Source organism: Nilaparvata lugens, chromosome 6 (genome assembly GCF_014356525.2).
Source record: "Nilaparvata lugens isolate BPH chromosome 6, ASM1435652v1, whole genome shotgun sequence".
NCBI lineage: Eukaryota > Metazoa > Arthropoda > Insecta > Hemiptera > Delphacidae > Nilaparvata > Nilaparvata lugens.
Genome location: NC_052509.1, coordinates 7,707,212 through 7,723,076, shown reverse-complemented (window position 1 = coordinate 7,723,076; position 15,865 = coordinate 7,707,212). Strand labels below are relative to the sequence as shown.

The 15,865-nt window shown below is 36.6% G+C and overlaps 1 protein-coding gene across 2 annotated transcripts in view; it reads left to right on the top strand.

The window, feature by feature from the left end:
- LOC111054449 (tyrosine-protein kinase transmembrane receptor Ror) overlaps positions 1 to 15,865 on the top strand; it is a 388,262-nt gene that overhangs the window by 293,120 nt on the left and 79,277 nt on the right. For both annotated transcript variants that reach the window (XM_039430062.1, XM_039430061.1), the window contains exon 3: positions 12,670 to 12,766. In XM_039430062.1, the coding sequence (XP_039285996.1) occupies positions 12,670 to 12,766 (97 nt within the window). The remainder of the gene's footprint in view (positions 1 to 12,669; positions 12,767 to 15,865) is intronic.

Sequence of the window (15,865 nt, the reverse complement as noted above, 5' to 3'; positions counted from 1 at the left end):
TGTGTGTGTGTGTGTGTGTGTGTGTGTGTGGTGTGGTGTGTGGTGTGTGTGTGGTGTGTGTGTGTTGTGTGTGTGTGGTGTGTGTGTGTGTGTGTGTGTGTGTGTGTGTGTGTGTGGTGTGTGTGTGTGTGTGTGGGTGTGTGTTGTGTGTGTGTGTGTGTGTGTGGGTGTGTGTGTGTGTGTGTGTGTGGTGTGTGTGTGTGTGTGTGTGTGTGTGTGTGTGTGTGTGGTGTGTGAGTGTATGTGCGTCTGTGTACACGATATCTCTCATCTCCCAAATAACGGAATGACTTGAAATTTGGAACTTAAGGTCCTTACACTATAAGGATCCGACACGAACAATTTTGTGCGAATGCAATTCAAGATGGTGATTAAAATGGCAAAAATGTTGTCAAAAACAGGGTTTTTCGCGATTTTCTCGAAGACGGCTCCAACAATTCTGATCAAATTCATACCTAGAAAAGTCATTGATAAGCTCTATCAACTGCTACAAGTCCCATATCTGAAAAATCTCAGGAGCACTGCACCATCTATGCAAAGTTTGATTTTAGATTTTCAATAATCAGGCTTCAGATACATTCTAAACAAAAAATTTCAATTGGAAAAGATTGAGCATGAAAATCTCTACAATTAATGTTCAGTAACATTTTCACCTAAAATTGAAAATAAGCTTGAAATTAGAGAAAATAAGATTATTCAATTGCGAAGAGATATCACTATGGAGAGATAGCAGAATTCGTGTATCTTCAGCGTTATTGTCCTGTCACCAGCTGGCTCAGATCTTAGAAAAGTGGACTTGAGATGCGCGGGAACACTAGCGTCAGTTGATCAATTTTCATAACGACAAGGAAAGTTGTGTGAGTGCACACCAGATTTTTCTACTTGTAAAATTATTCACTTGTAAAATAACAGCATCAACCCTTACCATTTAAAACCAATGCTGACTTCAGATATATTCATATCAATTTGGCAGCATTCCTTATGGATAACATCAATACTTTCCATTCATTAATGCTGACAGGCTGGAGTAGATCTGACAGTAGCTGATCTGGCATCTCTGAGAGGAAACACAAAAGATAACTCGGTCGTTTAGCAACGCTGTCTGGCGACGTGTTTTGGAATTAATGGAGCAGAACTGTACAATACTCTTGGAGACCACTTCGAGAAAAAGACCCTTTCCTCATTAAAATGTCAGCATTTGTTGAATTACAGGACATTGATGTTATATATAAGACAAGCTGACAGTTTGAGGTGGATCCTACTCTGGTCAGAATTCTACAGTCTATTGTCAACATGAGTTGAACGGGGAGCATTTAAGTAACTTTCAGAGAAATGCTGGCATTTCAAAGTGAATCTGCCTTCCATTGGACAACACCTGACAAAAGGTTCAGATCTGAAGCTGTCGACTGGTTTTCCTTCCCTTGTGCTCTCATTGATTCGTTTTTCCCGCTATTCTTTGAGTTTTCCCTCTATTTTCTTCCCTTCCCTTAGCTACCCTTTCTGTCATTTCCATTTCTACCATCTGTGAAAACCAAAAGCCAGGCACCTTTTATATAGGAGGACACTGTTGTATGTGTGTATATGTGTTGTAAACTTGTGTCCACTGTGTAAACCACTATGGACTGCCGTACAGGGGTCTCTCTCTCTCTTCTCTTTCTCTCTCTATCTCTCCCTATGTCCAAAGCTCGCCAATTTATGTAGATGCATAACAATATAATTATCTATAGTTATTATATTACAAATTGCTTTTTCATATCATATACAGTTCAATCATTATTTTCTTAGTCTATATTATGTAAATTCATCTATACTTTTGCTGTATTGTAAGCTATTGTATAAAATCTGGTGTGGTACACTCACACAACTTTCCTTGCTCATATTCGAAACTACGATCAGACTTTTGTATATGTGTATATATAATTGTTTTCAGAGTACTTTTTCCTTTGTGTAAATTGTGAAATTCAATGATTTTTTTAGTCGTCATTTTTTTAAAGTCGTCAAAACAGCTGTTCTACAGATGAAATATCTCGACTATGTGTTCTTTTTATGAACTGCTCTACCTACCTACCTCATGCACGAGTAGGAGGTTACAAAGTCCATTTCTCAAGGATGGGGTGGACCCCCCCATTAGTTTCCCAGAAAGGAGACTCATGCCAGTTAATAGAGCTGATAAATAACTATACAGAGTATGAATTTGAAAAAAATCGGTCAAGTTATTTTGAAAAAATCGTGAAAAACATGGTTTTTTAGTAATTATCCGCCATTTTTCTCTCAGAATATTACGGAGCTCCTGCAATTTTCCAAGGAAAAAACTCATGTCATTTGATAGGACTTATGAATAGCTACCCATGGCTTGAATTTGAAGAAAATCGTTAGAGCCGTTTTCGAGAAAACCGTGAAAAACCTGGTTTTGGTCATTATCCGCCATTTTTCTCAAGAATATTACGGATTCATGGATTTTCCCAGAAATGAGACTCATGCCAGTTGATAGTGCTTATGAATATCTATCCATGGTATGATTTGAAGTAAATCGTTAGAGCAGTTTCCGAAAAACGGTGAAAAACATGGATTTTTAGTCATTATCCGCCATTTTTCTCAAGAATATTACGGAGCTCCTGAAATTTCCTAGAAATGAAACTTATGCCAGTTGATAGGGCTTAAAAATAGCTATCCATGGTATAAATTTGAAGAAAATCGTTGGAGCCGTTTTCGAGAAAACCGTGAAAAACATGGTTTTTTAGTCATTTTCCGCCATTTTTCTCAAGAATATTACGGAGCTCCTGAAATTTTCCCAGAAATGAGACTTATGCTATTTGATAGGGCTTATAAATAGCTATCCATGATATAATTTGAAGAAAATCGTTAGAGCCATTTTCGAGAAAAACGTGAAAAACATGGTTTTTTAGTAATTATCCGCCATTTTTTCCGCCATCTTGAATTGAATTTTATTGAATTTCTTATTGTCGGTCCTCATGGTATAGGGACCTTAAGTTTAAAATTTCAAGTCGATCGGTTAATTAGGAAGGAGTTATCGTGTTTCACAGACATACACACACACACACATACACACATACACACACACAGACCAATACCCAAAAATCATGTTTTTGGACTCAGGAGACCTTGAAACGTATAGAAAACTTGAAATTGGGGTACCTTAATTTTTTTTGGAAAGCAATACTTTCCTTACCTATGGTAGTAGGGCAAGGAAAGTAATAAGTGGATAAGCCAGTATATATTGAAATCTACATAAAGTACTCAATCAATCAATATGTCTCTCTCTCTCTCTCTCCCACTATCTTTCCTTCTCTCTCTTTCTGTGTTTTGTACATGTGTGTTGTAAACTTGTGTCCACTGTATAAACCACGATGGACTCCCGTACAGGGGTCTCTCTCCCTCTATATCTCTATCTCACTGTCTTTTCTTCTCTCTCTTTTTGTGTTTTGTACATATGTTGTTAACCTGTGTCCTCTTTGGGAACCACGATGGACTTCCGTACAGTGGTCTCTCTCCCTTTATTTCTCTGTTTCACTCTCTCTCACTCTCTCTTTACCCCCCCTCAAACCCCTTTGTCGACCCCCCACCACACATCCCATCCACAGTATGTTGATTGTGCAAAAATGTCACCTTTTAACTCTTTTCCCCTTGCTATAACCTTTCCATTTTCAATCTGCGTCCCTTGTTGCCACTTTTATGTTCACGCTGAAAAGCGTATTCACACTTTTAATGGGATGCTCTCCACTCAGAATTTCAAATAAACTGCATATCCTATCTCTGTCTCGCCTCTTCCTATTGTCCTCTTGCTTCCTCACTATTATTGCTATACTTTTCCCGATTTTTTTTCTATCCTTTCTCACTCAGTGGATTCACTCCTCACTCAATTATTGCTGTACTTTTCTAGAATCCTCTACTATTTATTTCTGTCTCTCTATTTTTAATCGCTAGGTTGAGGTTCTCTCTTTTGCATATTTTCTTCAAATTATCCAATCCCTTCCTAACATAAATATTGCTCTACTTTTTCGGTATTTCTCTCTCATTTATTTCTCATTCGTAGCAGAGCTTTTTCTCTTTTGTAGAATTTATTTCATTCGTATGAAATTGTAGTTTTTCCTGATTTTCCTCCAATCTCTCCTATAATACAGAACATGAATAAAGATGTCTAATCTAATCTATTTATTGGGAGTTTTCACACTTTTTGAATATCCTTTTCCTTCCTCTCCTCTTATTATCTCCTTCTTATCATCCTCTCATCCTATTTTCCCATCCTTTTTCCTAGGTTTTTGTGTATTTTGAATATTCTCTTTATATCATTATCACTTCCCCTAACATGACTTCTCAAAATTCTTTCTCCTTTATCTAAGTCAGAGTCCTTTTGTCTTTGTTCATAATAATAATAATAACTCTATCTCTAATAATATCTTCTAAAAATGTATGAATTTAGAGCTACTTTTTTGTACTATTTATAAATAGTATCTTAAGTCACAAGGACGGGAAGGGCCGTTTTGCAGGCGAGAATTATGTTTTCTAGTCGAGGCGTTAGCCGAGACTAGAATTCCATTCGAGCACTGCAAAACACATTCACGTCCAAGTAACTTACACTATTTTTTTCATGATAATCTAGAAAAGAATAATTGAGAAACAGAAAACATTTACCTGCTTGTGCTGACATTACTACATGCATTCTATAAACATAGCCTAGTTTACAAGTTTCGAATCAGGAATTTCTTGATTGTAGTTGACAAAACATCCACCTGGAGCGCTAAAATGCGGCAGTTTTGCTGTTCCTAATTCGGAACTAGAGAAACATACTCGACTGTAAAGAAAACATGACTTTATTACAGTATAGTATGCTGTAATGAGAATCATATGTTTTTTGTTCTACAATCAGCTGTTTACCGGCTTGATTTCATGGATGTAAAACAGCTGAAATTGAATGACTATGACAAAAATAGAATTATAATACCTTTGAAATTAAAAAATAATAGAATGAGTAATAGTTATAATATAACAAATAGTTATAATTTGTATTCTTATTCTATTATTATATTAATTCCAAAGGGTACTATAATTCTATTTTATAATCTCTAATAATAATATGTCTATCTCTTTTCTCCCTATCATCCTTCCACGCCCTTTATCTATGGTTCCTATCGTTTCTCATATCTTTTCTATCCATTTCTTCTTCCTTTTCTTTCTCGCTTCTCCTTTTTCAGTTCTTCGTCACCTTAATATTATGCTCTTATCTCTCCCTTTCTCTGTCATTCTCTCTCTCTCTCTCTCTTCATCTCTTCTCTTCCTATTATGACCTCACTCTTTCACTCATCGCTTCAATTTCTCATCCTTTTTACACTTTTTTCTTACTCTGCAGAGTTCTCTCACTCACTCCCTCTCCCTCTTCATCTACTCTTTCCATCTCTCCTCTTCCAACTATCACCTCTTACTCCCTCACCCACAACTCTCCCTTCCTCTTACACATTGTTGAGTTCTTCTCTGTCTTCCCATGAATCCTTTCTAACTTTCTCTCTTCTACTCATATCACCTCTCACTCCCTCACTTATAGCTCTACTTCTCCCGTTGTATTTTTTTCAAATCCCTTTTTCACTCGGTGGTAGGATTTTCCACACACTTTTTGCATAAGCTCTCAACATCACTGTCCCGTATATGTCAGGTCGGGTGGTCGCTGGGGCCCTATAAAAGTTCGCGCTCTATAATTGTCAGAGTCCTACTCAACAATCAACTCTGCTCTTTGCATAGCATTCAGCTTTGTTGTGATTGGTGAAATGTTGCAGGCGATTTTACTGGATTGAGTGTTGTATATTGGAAGCCTTCCGTCTATTTTGCTTCATTTTCCTCGTGCTCTCAATTCTCCCTTCTCTTTAGTTTGGAAAGAATTTTACTGTCGTGCAAGTTATCAAGTGCCAGTTCAATTCAATTCGATTCATTCAGAACACACAAGATATACTATGAAAAACAATATACAATGAAATACAATAGATAAACAAAATAGAAATACAATGAAAAACAGTATAAAAACATTTCAAAACTTTAAAACATTTCAACGTTTTTCAATGTTTTAAATAAAAAGGGTAATTCATGTTTTTATTAATTTCAATAAAGTAGCCCATACAAGTGAAGTTATTCAATAAAAAACAGTATACAATAATACAATTACAACAACACTTTCAATTTCAATTTCAGTTACAGTAAATATATTATAATAACACAATAAAAAATCCAAAATTACTGAATGATGAGGTGTGCTGAAAAAAAGGAAAATACCTTACCAACTATAATTGCCTATATAATAGGCAAAGAGTTGATGATAATTTATGAAAATTATTCAAAATCAGTAAGAATTATGCTTTGTAAGTTATGCAATAGTAATAGTGAAATTGATGAATAATATTGTTAATAATGTAATTGTAATATAATAATATTAATAATATTGTTAATATAATTGTAATAATATTGTTAATAATAATGTTATTGTGCTGCTTGTGAATTATGCCCACATTCAACTTTCAATTTCCTCATATTATAATAGGGCTACATTGTTTGACTAATATAAAAATAACTACATATTGCCATTGAGGAACAATAGCGTGATTACGCTAATCTTACGCTATTGTTTCTCAATGGCAATATGTAGTTATCTTTAAACCTTATTTATAAACACTACCGGTCTCAGCATACATGTCAAGAATTGAAAATGATAAAATATTAATTTCTAATTGACAATAGTTTGTTAAATAATATAGACTAGCCTACTATCATGAGAGATTATTCGTTTTGTCATATTATTTATTGTGAAATTATTCCGAGATTGTGACAGAAAAAAGTAAATCTTATTCGAAACAGAATAATAATGATATAGAGGTCAAAATCATCGTTGATAGATGAATAGGATAAAGAATACAGTGATTATTTAATAATAATTACTCGGAATTCCATTTTTGGGTATCTTTTCCGGTTATCAGTAACAACCTTTGTTATTAAATTTTCTCCCACTTCAAAAGGTACTCAAAACTCCCCACAATATAACGAAACAATGCAATTGTCTTGATAGGATATGATGAATGATGTCGTGTCAAGTCCGCCCTATTCAGGAGACAGTGCCATCTTCCAAGTCATGTGACCACCACCATCATCATCATCAGTATCATCAGCATCATCATTAATCCCTCCATCATCTTAGAGTTGATCGAGCTCCTCTATGACATTAATCCCCTTACTTTCTCCTTCACCCTCTCCTTCTCCTCCTCCTCCTTAACCCTCCTCTCCCCTCCTTCTCTCCCCTTCACAGGTGAAGGTGACCACAAACACAAAGGTCACACATTATGACCTAAGGCTTTGCTGCCCTTCTGGCTTCTGGTAATTTATGGTTTTCTTCCGGTTCGCCTGTCTTCTTCTTCCTCTTCTTCTTCTTCTCTTCTTCTTCTTCCTCTTCTTCTTCTTCTTCTTCATCTTCTTCGTCTTGTTTCTCTTGCCTTTAGTCGAGGGTGGAACCCCTGTGAGATTGCTGACAAATTTGCGCAATCTATTACTTTGGTCAGTCTTCTCTGGGTCGCTTCGGTTCTTTCTCTCTCTCACTCCCTTCCTCGCTCTCGTACCTCATCACTCTTTTATGTCTGTACTTTTCATTTTTCTCACTTTTTCTTTCAGGGTCCTCTCCTTCTTCGTCCGTCTCATATTCTTCTCCCCTCTGCAATGTCATTCATTTTTGTTTTTTCAAGTTTTGAAAGACGAACCTCCATTATTATGGCCTATTCTTTCCATCTTTTACCAGTTTCTTTTTTCAGTTGTTTTCCTGTTTTAACAGTTCCTCTGCTTTGACCTTTATCTCTTCTCTACTTGTTCCATGCTATATCTTCAACACTCTCTTTGTCTTCCACTCCTGGTCCTTCTTCATTCCTCTCAATCTTTCTCCTTTCTTTTTACTTCCTGCTTCCTCTCCATTTTCTTTCTCCTTATTATCTTCTGCTACCTTTCTTATCGTTTTCTTATACTGATGTTTCAACTCCTCTCACTGTCTTCACCTCCTTCCTACTCATTCCACCTTGTATTTTCCTTCATTCTTGTAATCTTATTTCTTTTCATTTTTACTTATTTTTTTTTGAATAATCCACCAGATGCTTTCCTCTCTCTCTCTTTCCCTTTCTTCCTCTCCACTTCATTGAATTTTTATCAAATTTATCTCCTCAATTGGTCATATTAATCTTGTTTCTCCTCTGCCACCACATCTGCACGTTTCAACTGATCTTCTCCGTCATTTTCGTCCATTCCTTCATTTTCATTATCTTCCCTGTTCTTTCCTATTCATCTGCTCCTTCACTTTTCCCACTTCTCTCTTCCTCCGATCTTGTTCACCTTTATTCATCCCTACTTCATCTTCTTCTTCCCAGCTCCCAAACGTTAGTTTTTCTTCGCTTGGATTCAGCATTTTTCTCCTCCGTTCGTTTAGCTTCAGCATTCTTCTCTTTCACTCTTCGTTTAGCTTCATCATTTTTCTCCTTCTCTCTTCGTGTAGTTTCAGCCTTTCTTATTCTCTCTTCGTTTAAATCCAGCAATTTTCTTCCTCCTTATTTAATTCCATGTGTAACTTTTCTTATTCATTTTCTGTTAAGCTTCAGCCTTTTTCCTATTCTCTCTTCGTTAAGATCCAGCATTTTTCTTCTTTTCCGTTCGTTTAGCTTCAGTCATGATCATATTCTCTCTTAGTTTAGCTTCATCATTTTTCTTTCTCACTATTCGTTAAGCTTAATCTTCTTTTATATTCTCTCCTCGTTAAGCTTCAGTCATTATCCTATTCTCTCTTTGTTTAGCTCCAGCATTTTTTTCTCTCTTCGTTCAGCTACAGCATTCTTCTTCTCTTCATATCTAATTAACTAAGTGAGAGCAAATGGTGTAGGCAGCAGTGGCTAAGTGATGAAACAGGCTGTCCTTTTCCGTCCTTTTCCGTCTTTTTCCACTTGTCTTGCTTGCGACAAATTGATGTCCACTCCACCCTTCTCTCCAGTTACACTCTGTACGAAAATCCTTAAATCCATTCTATCGTCGACTTTTGTTCTAGAAACTGATTTATTGACTCAAGCTCAAGTTTATTAATGCTTGAATCGTATGAATATCGTAGGATTCAATATTGACAGTCCACTTCTGTTATTAAAATTGGTTTATATCGACTCTAGATATTCACTTATTAATATTCTCTAATTGCTTATCACGATAAAAGCTATGTATGACCTAGGTAAAGGATGGCTCTTGTCGGAAAATTATTGTAGAGATTGAATAATATATATTTTGGCTCAGTTTTAAGAAACTTGTCAAATCTATAGGTTGAATCATAGACTAAGTAAACAGATATGTGATTTAATGTAATTGTAATTGTTATATTGAAAATGTAAAAAATATGTAATGTTCTTGAATTTATGAATAAAATCCTCTGGATGTGCCGTCTAACATCCAGAGAAATTATGATTAATGGTACCAATAATGTCTTCTATAGTGAAATTATGATTTAGATCCAATAATGTCTTCTATAGTGATGTCTACGTTATAATGACAGTACTCAACATTGGTGTTAACATTGGTGTTGCTATCCTTGTCTATCATTCGACAAAGCAGAGAGCGTTGATACATTAATCTGAAAATATACCTTTTCTTTTTCTGTAACGTTGCCAGATTGTTTTTGACAATGTAAAAATATAACTTATTCGAAAAATATTCTTCTTCTTCTTCTTCTTCTTTTTCTTGACCCCCTCTGCCGTTACAGCGTAAGGGTACCAGCCTCGATCCATCTCCTCCATGCAGTCCTATCCTCAGCCATTCTTCTCATATCTCTCATTGTCTTGCCTCTCTCCCTCCCCAATTCCTCCAGATAGCCTTCCCAGTTCATCCTAGGTCTACCTCTCCGCCTCTTTCCTTCCCTCCTAGCCTCCACCACTTCCTTTACTGGGCGACATTCTTGCATTCTAGTGAGGTGTCCAAACCATTTGAGCTGCCTTTCTTTTATGTCTTCCATCAGTGCTCTTCTTCCCACTTCTCCTCTCACTCTCTCATTTCGCCATCTATCGTGTCTTGTCTTTCCTATTGCTCTTCTGTGGTACCTCATTTCTGCTGCAGTAACCTTACTCCAGTGTTTCTTGAGGGTTACCCAGCTTTCACTGCCATAAATGAGAGTTGGAGCAAACACACAATTAAATATTCTTTTCTTTGTCGTCATATTTAACTCTCTTTTGCCAACCACGGTGCTGTTCAGCTGGAAATAAACATTCATTGCTTTTTTCACTCTGTTTGCAATTTCTCTATCTAGTTTTCCATCTGCACAGATAATTGCTCCCAGATACTTGTACTGGTCTACCTCATCCAGGGCCTTTCCTTTGCATGTTATTCCACAGCTCTCTCTCTCTCTCTCCCACCGCTACCCTCATAATCTTGCTTTTGCTCGTATTCACCTCCATTGATCTTCTTGACAAAACCTTTTCCCATACGTCAACTGCCTTCTGGAGTTTCCTTGCACTGTCTTCCATCAGAACAATATCATCTGCGAATACCAAGGCCTGTAAGTATACTGGTCTAAGATTTTATGACCCACTTTCATTTTTGGGGTGTTTCTTTTGCAATACTTTAGTATGCTGTTCATAAAGAGTATAAAGAGCAGGGGGCTGAGGCTATCTCCTTGTTTCATACCCTTTCTCATATCAAATTCCTGAGATACCTCCCCATCTATCCTTACCACTCCAACCGTTTTCCTATACAACGTTTGTACTGCTCCTATCAATCTGTCGCTGACTTCCAACTCTCTCATGGCACTCCATATTTCTCTTCTTGGGACCGAATCAAATGCAGCTTTCAGGTCTAAGAATGCCATAAATAGGTCTTTTCCTTCCTCCATATATATCTCCATCACCCTTCTAATTGTACATATGTGGTCCTGGGTTTGTCTGTCCTTTCTAAATGCACTCTGCTCCTCTTCCAGTCTTTCCTCCACTTCTCTCCTTAGTCTTTTTTCAATTATCCTGGAATATATCTTTAGTACCACTGAAGATAGACAGATTGCACGGTAGTTGTCACATTCTACAGTTCTTCCTTTTTTATAAATTGGGTTTATTATGTTCTTCTCCCAATCTTTGGGGACCTCATTGCTGTTCCAAACTTTTCTGAATAGTTGCCATAGATACCGCTTGACTCCAGATCCTCCATATTTTATATAATCTGGGTCCACTTCATCCATCCCTGGTGCCTTTCCAATCTTCATATCCTTTATTGCCTCTTCCACTTCCCGCATGCTTATCTCATCATTCTCCTCTTGTGCCTCTGCTCTTCCTCCATCCCGCACTTCCTCACCTTCATCCCCCTCCCATCCAAACTTCTTTTCATAATGCAGTCTCCACGTGGCTAATATTTCCTTGGGCTCTGATATCACCTTCCCTTCTTCATTGGCAATATTCCTTATCTTTTTACCCATTTTTCGTCTCAGGTCTCTGCTTGTATTCCAGAATCGAAAAATATTCAATTTCAATTATGAAAATTTATTATTTAATCATTGGAAAACATATTTTCTTGACATATAAGAAATAATTGGTTATTTCAATCAAGAATGAACAGTTAGTATATAACATCAGATATAGTGGTATCAGCTATCCTCTATAGAAGGTAGTGTCAAGGCAGAGAATCGGCAACGCTGCTATCCTATCTTTCTCTACTGCCATTATAACGTGGACCTCACTATAGGTACAGATAGCTCTTTTTAGAGATGTCTAAGAATTTATTTATTGAATGATTTGGAATGGAAAAACGGGCTATAGGTACAGATAGATCTTTTTAGAGATGTCTAGGAATTTATTTATTGAATGATTTGGAATGGAAAAACGGCCTTATAACCCTTACTATTCCATTCCCGAATTTTGATCGGAGATTGGTCCGAAAAAGGTTATGATTTGTCAGAATTATTAGATATTCCAGCCCAGTCTCGTCAGAATTACTAGTAGTTCTGTGAACAGTAGACCTCACGCAGTATTCTCATCCACAAGTACCTGATTGAAACTATAGACCTTATGGAAATACAGTAATAGACTGGCTTCTCCACACATCTGTCTAATCACTTGTCAGCTGATTTATGTTGAATAATTCTATAGTCTGATTTTTACTCTAATATTGGCGTATGAAGGAGGCTCCTGTTTCCTTTTATATTATCCTTGAAATGCGAAATTTCCAAAAACCTTGTATATACATCGACGCGCAATCAAAAAAGGAACATACCTGTCAAATTTCATAAAATCTATTACCGCGTTTCGCCGTAAATACGCAACATAAAAACATGCAAACATATAAACATTTAATCATTTAAACATTCAAACATTCAAACATTCAAACATTCAAACATTAAGATAAATGCCAAACCGTCGACTTGATTCTTAGACCTCACTTCTGAGGTCTTGAAGTTTCGGTCTTGCCCAGTTTCGTCAGAATTATTAGATATTTCAGCCCAGTTTCATCTATAGGTTTAATGGAATTCAATACGTGTCCTAGAAACCCGTTTCATTGGGTCATGAATAATTAGTTTGTTCATTTTCGTTCTATTAGTGTGATGTATTTTCTACATTACTGTGATGATTATCTAATTTATTGTGATTGTGGAAATAATAGTTTATCTTCTGTTTCGATTTTCAGTGTGGTCTGATTCTGATCCAGTCGGGCCTCAGGTCGAAGATTACAGCAATGGACTTCACTACGATGAAGACTATGAAGAAGTGCCTTCTGGAAACTGGTAAGTTTCATTATAACATGAGATTTATCCATTATTAAACCATCATTTGTTCAAAAATACTCTTCTTAATGAACTTTCACTGCAATCTTGCACTTGGTTGATGAACATTTCAATTCCAACTTAATTTTATACAGAATTTTATACTAAAAAAGATTTCCAAAGTCCTCTTTTGCAACTTAACTTCAGCAATCCTCTTAAACGTTTCAAACACTAACTAGTAGTTCTGTGAACAGTAGACCTCGCGCAGTTATAACGACGTCCTAAACCATAAGCACATCCACACTGATACACCAACTATTTCTTTGATCAGATCATGCTTACACAAGATTTAATTATCATATAACGCTTTCCGGAATTTAGCGCGAGAAAACCAGAAGACATCTGGGCGCCCAGACGAGCTGTTATAAGTTCTTTGCATCCTATTTAAAAGTGCATAAAAATTGCGTTCAATGAGGCATGCAATGAGGCATGATATTTATAGTCTACACAGCTGCTAATTTTTTACCAAGTTACATTGAGATATTGAATTGTATGCGTCATGGCATGCAATTTATAGTCAACTCGACAGCTGATTTATGATGAATAATTCTATAGTCTGATTTTTACTCTAATATTGGCGTATGAAGGAGGCTCCTTTTTCCTTTCATATTATCCTTGAAATGCAAAATTTCCAAAAACCTTGTATATACGTCGACGCGCAATCAAAAAAGGAACATACCTGTCAAATTTCATGAAAATCTATCACAGCGTTTCGCCGTAAATGCGCAACATATAAACATTTAAACATTGAAACATTTAAACATTGAGAGAAATGCTAAACCGTCGACTTGAATCTTAGACTTCACTTCGCTCGGTCAACTACACACTTCGTTCAAAAACATCGAACATCTTGAAAATGTATCTTTCCATCAACGTTGTAGACATTTGCAGCCAGACCTGATAACAGCGCACACACTCACATTCCGGGACGACACGTCCCGGTACGATAGGACAGAAAGCTCTAAGTTTATTACTAGTAGTTCTGTGAGCACTAGACCTCACGCAGTGTTCTCTTCCACAAGTACCTGATTGAAACTATTGACCTTATGTATATACAGCAATAGACTGGCTTCTCCACACATCTGTGTAATCACTTGTCAGCTGATTTATGATGAATAATTCTATAGGCCTAGTCTGATTTACACTCTAATATTGGCGTATGAAGGAGGCTCCTTTTTCCTTTTATATCATCCTTGAAATGCAAAATTTCCAAAAACCTTGTATATACGTCGACTCGCAATCAAAAAAGGAACATACCTGTCAAATTTCATTAAAATTTATTACTGCGTTTCGCCGTAAATGCGCAACATATAAACATTTAAACATTAAGAGAAATGCCAAATCGTCGACTTGAATCTTAGACCTCACTTCGGTCAATTATTATTTAGGATTTTTTCTAGACATTTTGAATTGATTTAAAATTGAATATTTAATTATTATTGAGAAAACATAACAACAGGTCAATGTAACTTACTGAGCGCGAGGTCTACTGTTCACAGAACTACTAGTAAAAACTGCGACAACCCCCTGTTCCGGAAAACCAATTTTCTGACTCCAGCTGTTTAAAGTCTAGAACTTGGCTAAATCCCAAGCTCGGAAACCGGCCCATAGATAATTCATACTATCCGCATCATATGAGATATATAGGCATACTAGCCGTCAGGCTCGCTTCGCTCGCCATATCCGTCTAGCCAGCTGGACCCCCGACTGGATTGTCCAAGAATGAGATTAGTAGGCTCGCTTCGCTCGCCTGCATTTTTATCATGTTAGGACAATCCAGTCGGGGGTCCAGACTAAACGTCTGGCTGAACGAATATGGCGAGCGAAGCGAGCCTGACGGCTCGTAATATAATATTCCCAGGATTGAAGTAGCAGTGCCCAATCAATTTTTCCTCGATAAATGCATTTAAATCTTCAACTTGGTGCCAACCTAACAAAGTCAACTCAACTTAATGCCAACCTGACAAAATTATTAATTTAGTTGCCAGTTAACAACTGTTTCGAAGAGGTACTCTATCTAGATTATAGTTCTATAGTAACATATGATATGGAAATTTCAATTATAATTAAGAGATTGGGAGAAGAAGAATAAACATGCTAAAAGACGAACTTTAAACCCTTAAAAACAGCCCTTAGAGTTAAAATATTGCCAAAAGATTTCTTAGTGCGCCTCTAAAGGGTCAACTGAACATACCTACCAAATTTGAACGTTTTTGGTCCGGTAGATTTTAGTTATGCGAGTGAGTGAGTGAGTGAGTGAGTGAGTGAGTGAGTCAGTCAGTCAGTCAGTCAGTGAGTGAGTGCCATTTCGCTTTTATATATATATAGATTATTTTCCAATCTTCTCAATATCTTGATAACAAAAGTAACGGACTAGTTTTATTTAAATTTGTGACCAAACTCTCAACAAAAGTAGCATAGGCTGAATTCTAACTGCGATTAAGTGCTAGTTTAAGACAGCTTCTTTGGCTTCTCTTAGGTTGTCATGGCAACAATCATGTCATTTGATCACCGTTGTAATTTAACCGATTATTTTACATGCATTTTCACCGTCGTCAACACTTTTAATTTTTACTTTCCATGCCCTATTACCATAGGTAAGGAAAGTATTGCTTTCCAAAAAAAATTAAGATACCCCAATTTCTAAATCTCTATACGTTTCAAGGACCCCTGAGTCCAAAAAAGTGGTTTTTGGGTATTGTACTGTATGTATGTGTGTATGTGTATATATATATATATAATATATATATATATATATATATATATATATATATATATATATGTGTGTGTGTGTGTGTGTGTGTGTGTGTGTGTGTGTGTGTGTGTGTGTGTGTGTGTGTGTGTGTTGTGTGTGTGTGTGTGTGTGTGTGTGTGTGTGTGTGGTGTGTGTGTGTGTGTGGTGTGTGTGTGTGTGTGTGTGTGTGTGTATGTGCGTCTGTGTACACGATATCTTATCTCCCAATTAACGGAATGACTTGAAATTTGGAACGTAAGGTCTTTACAATATAAGGATCCGACACGAACAATTTCGATCAAATGCGTTACAAGATGGCGGCTGAA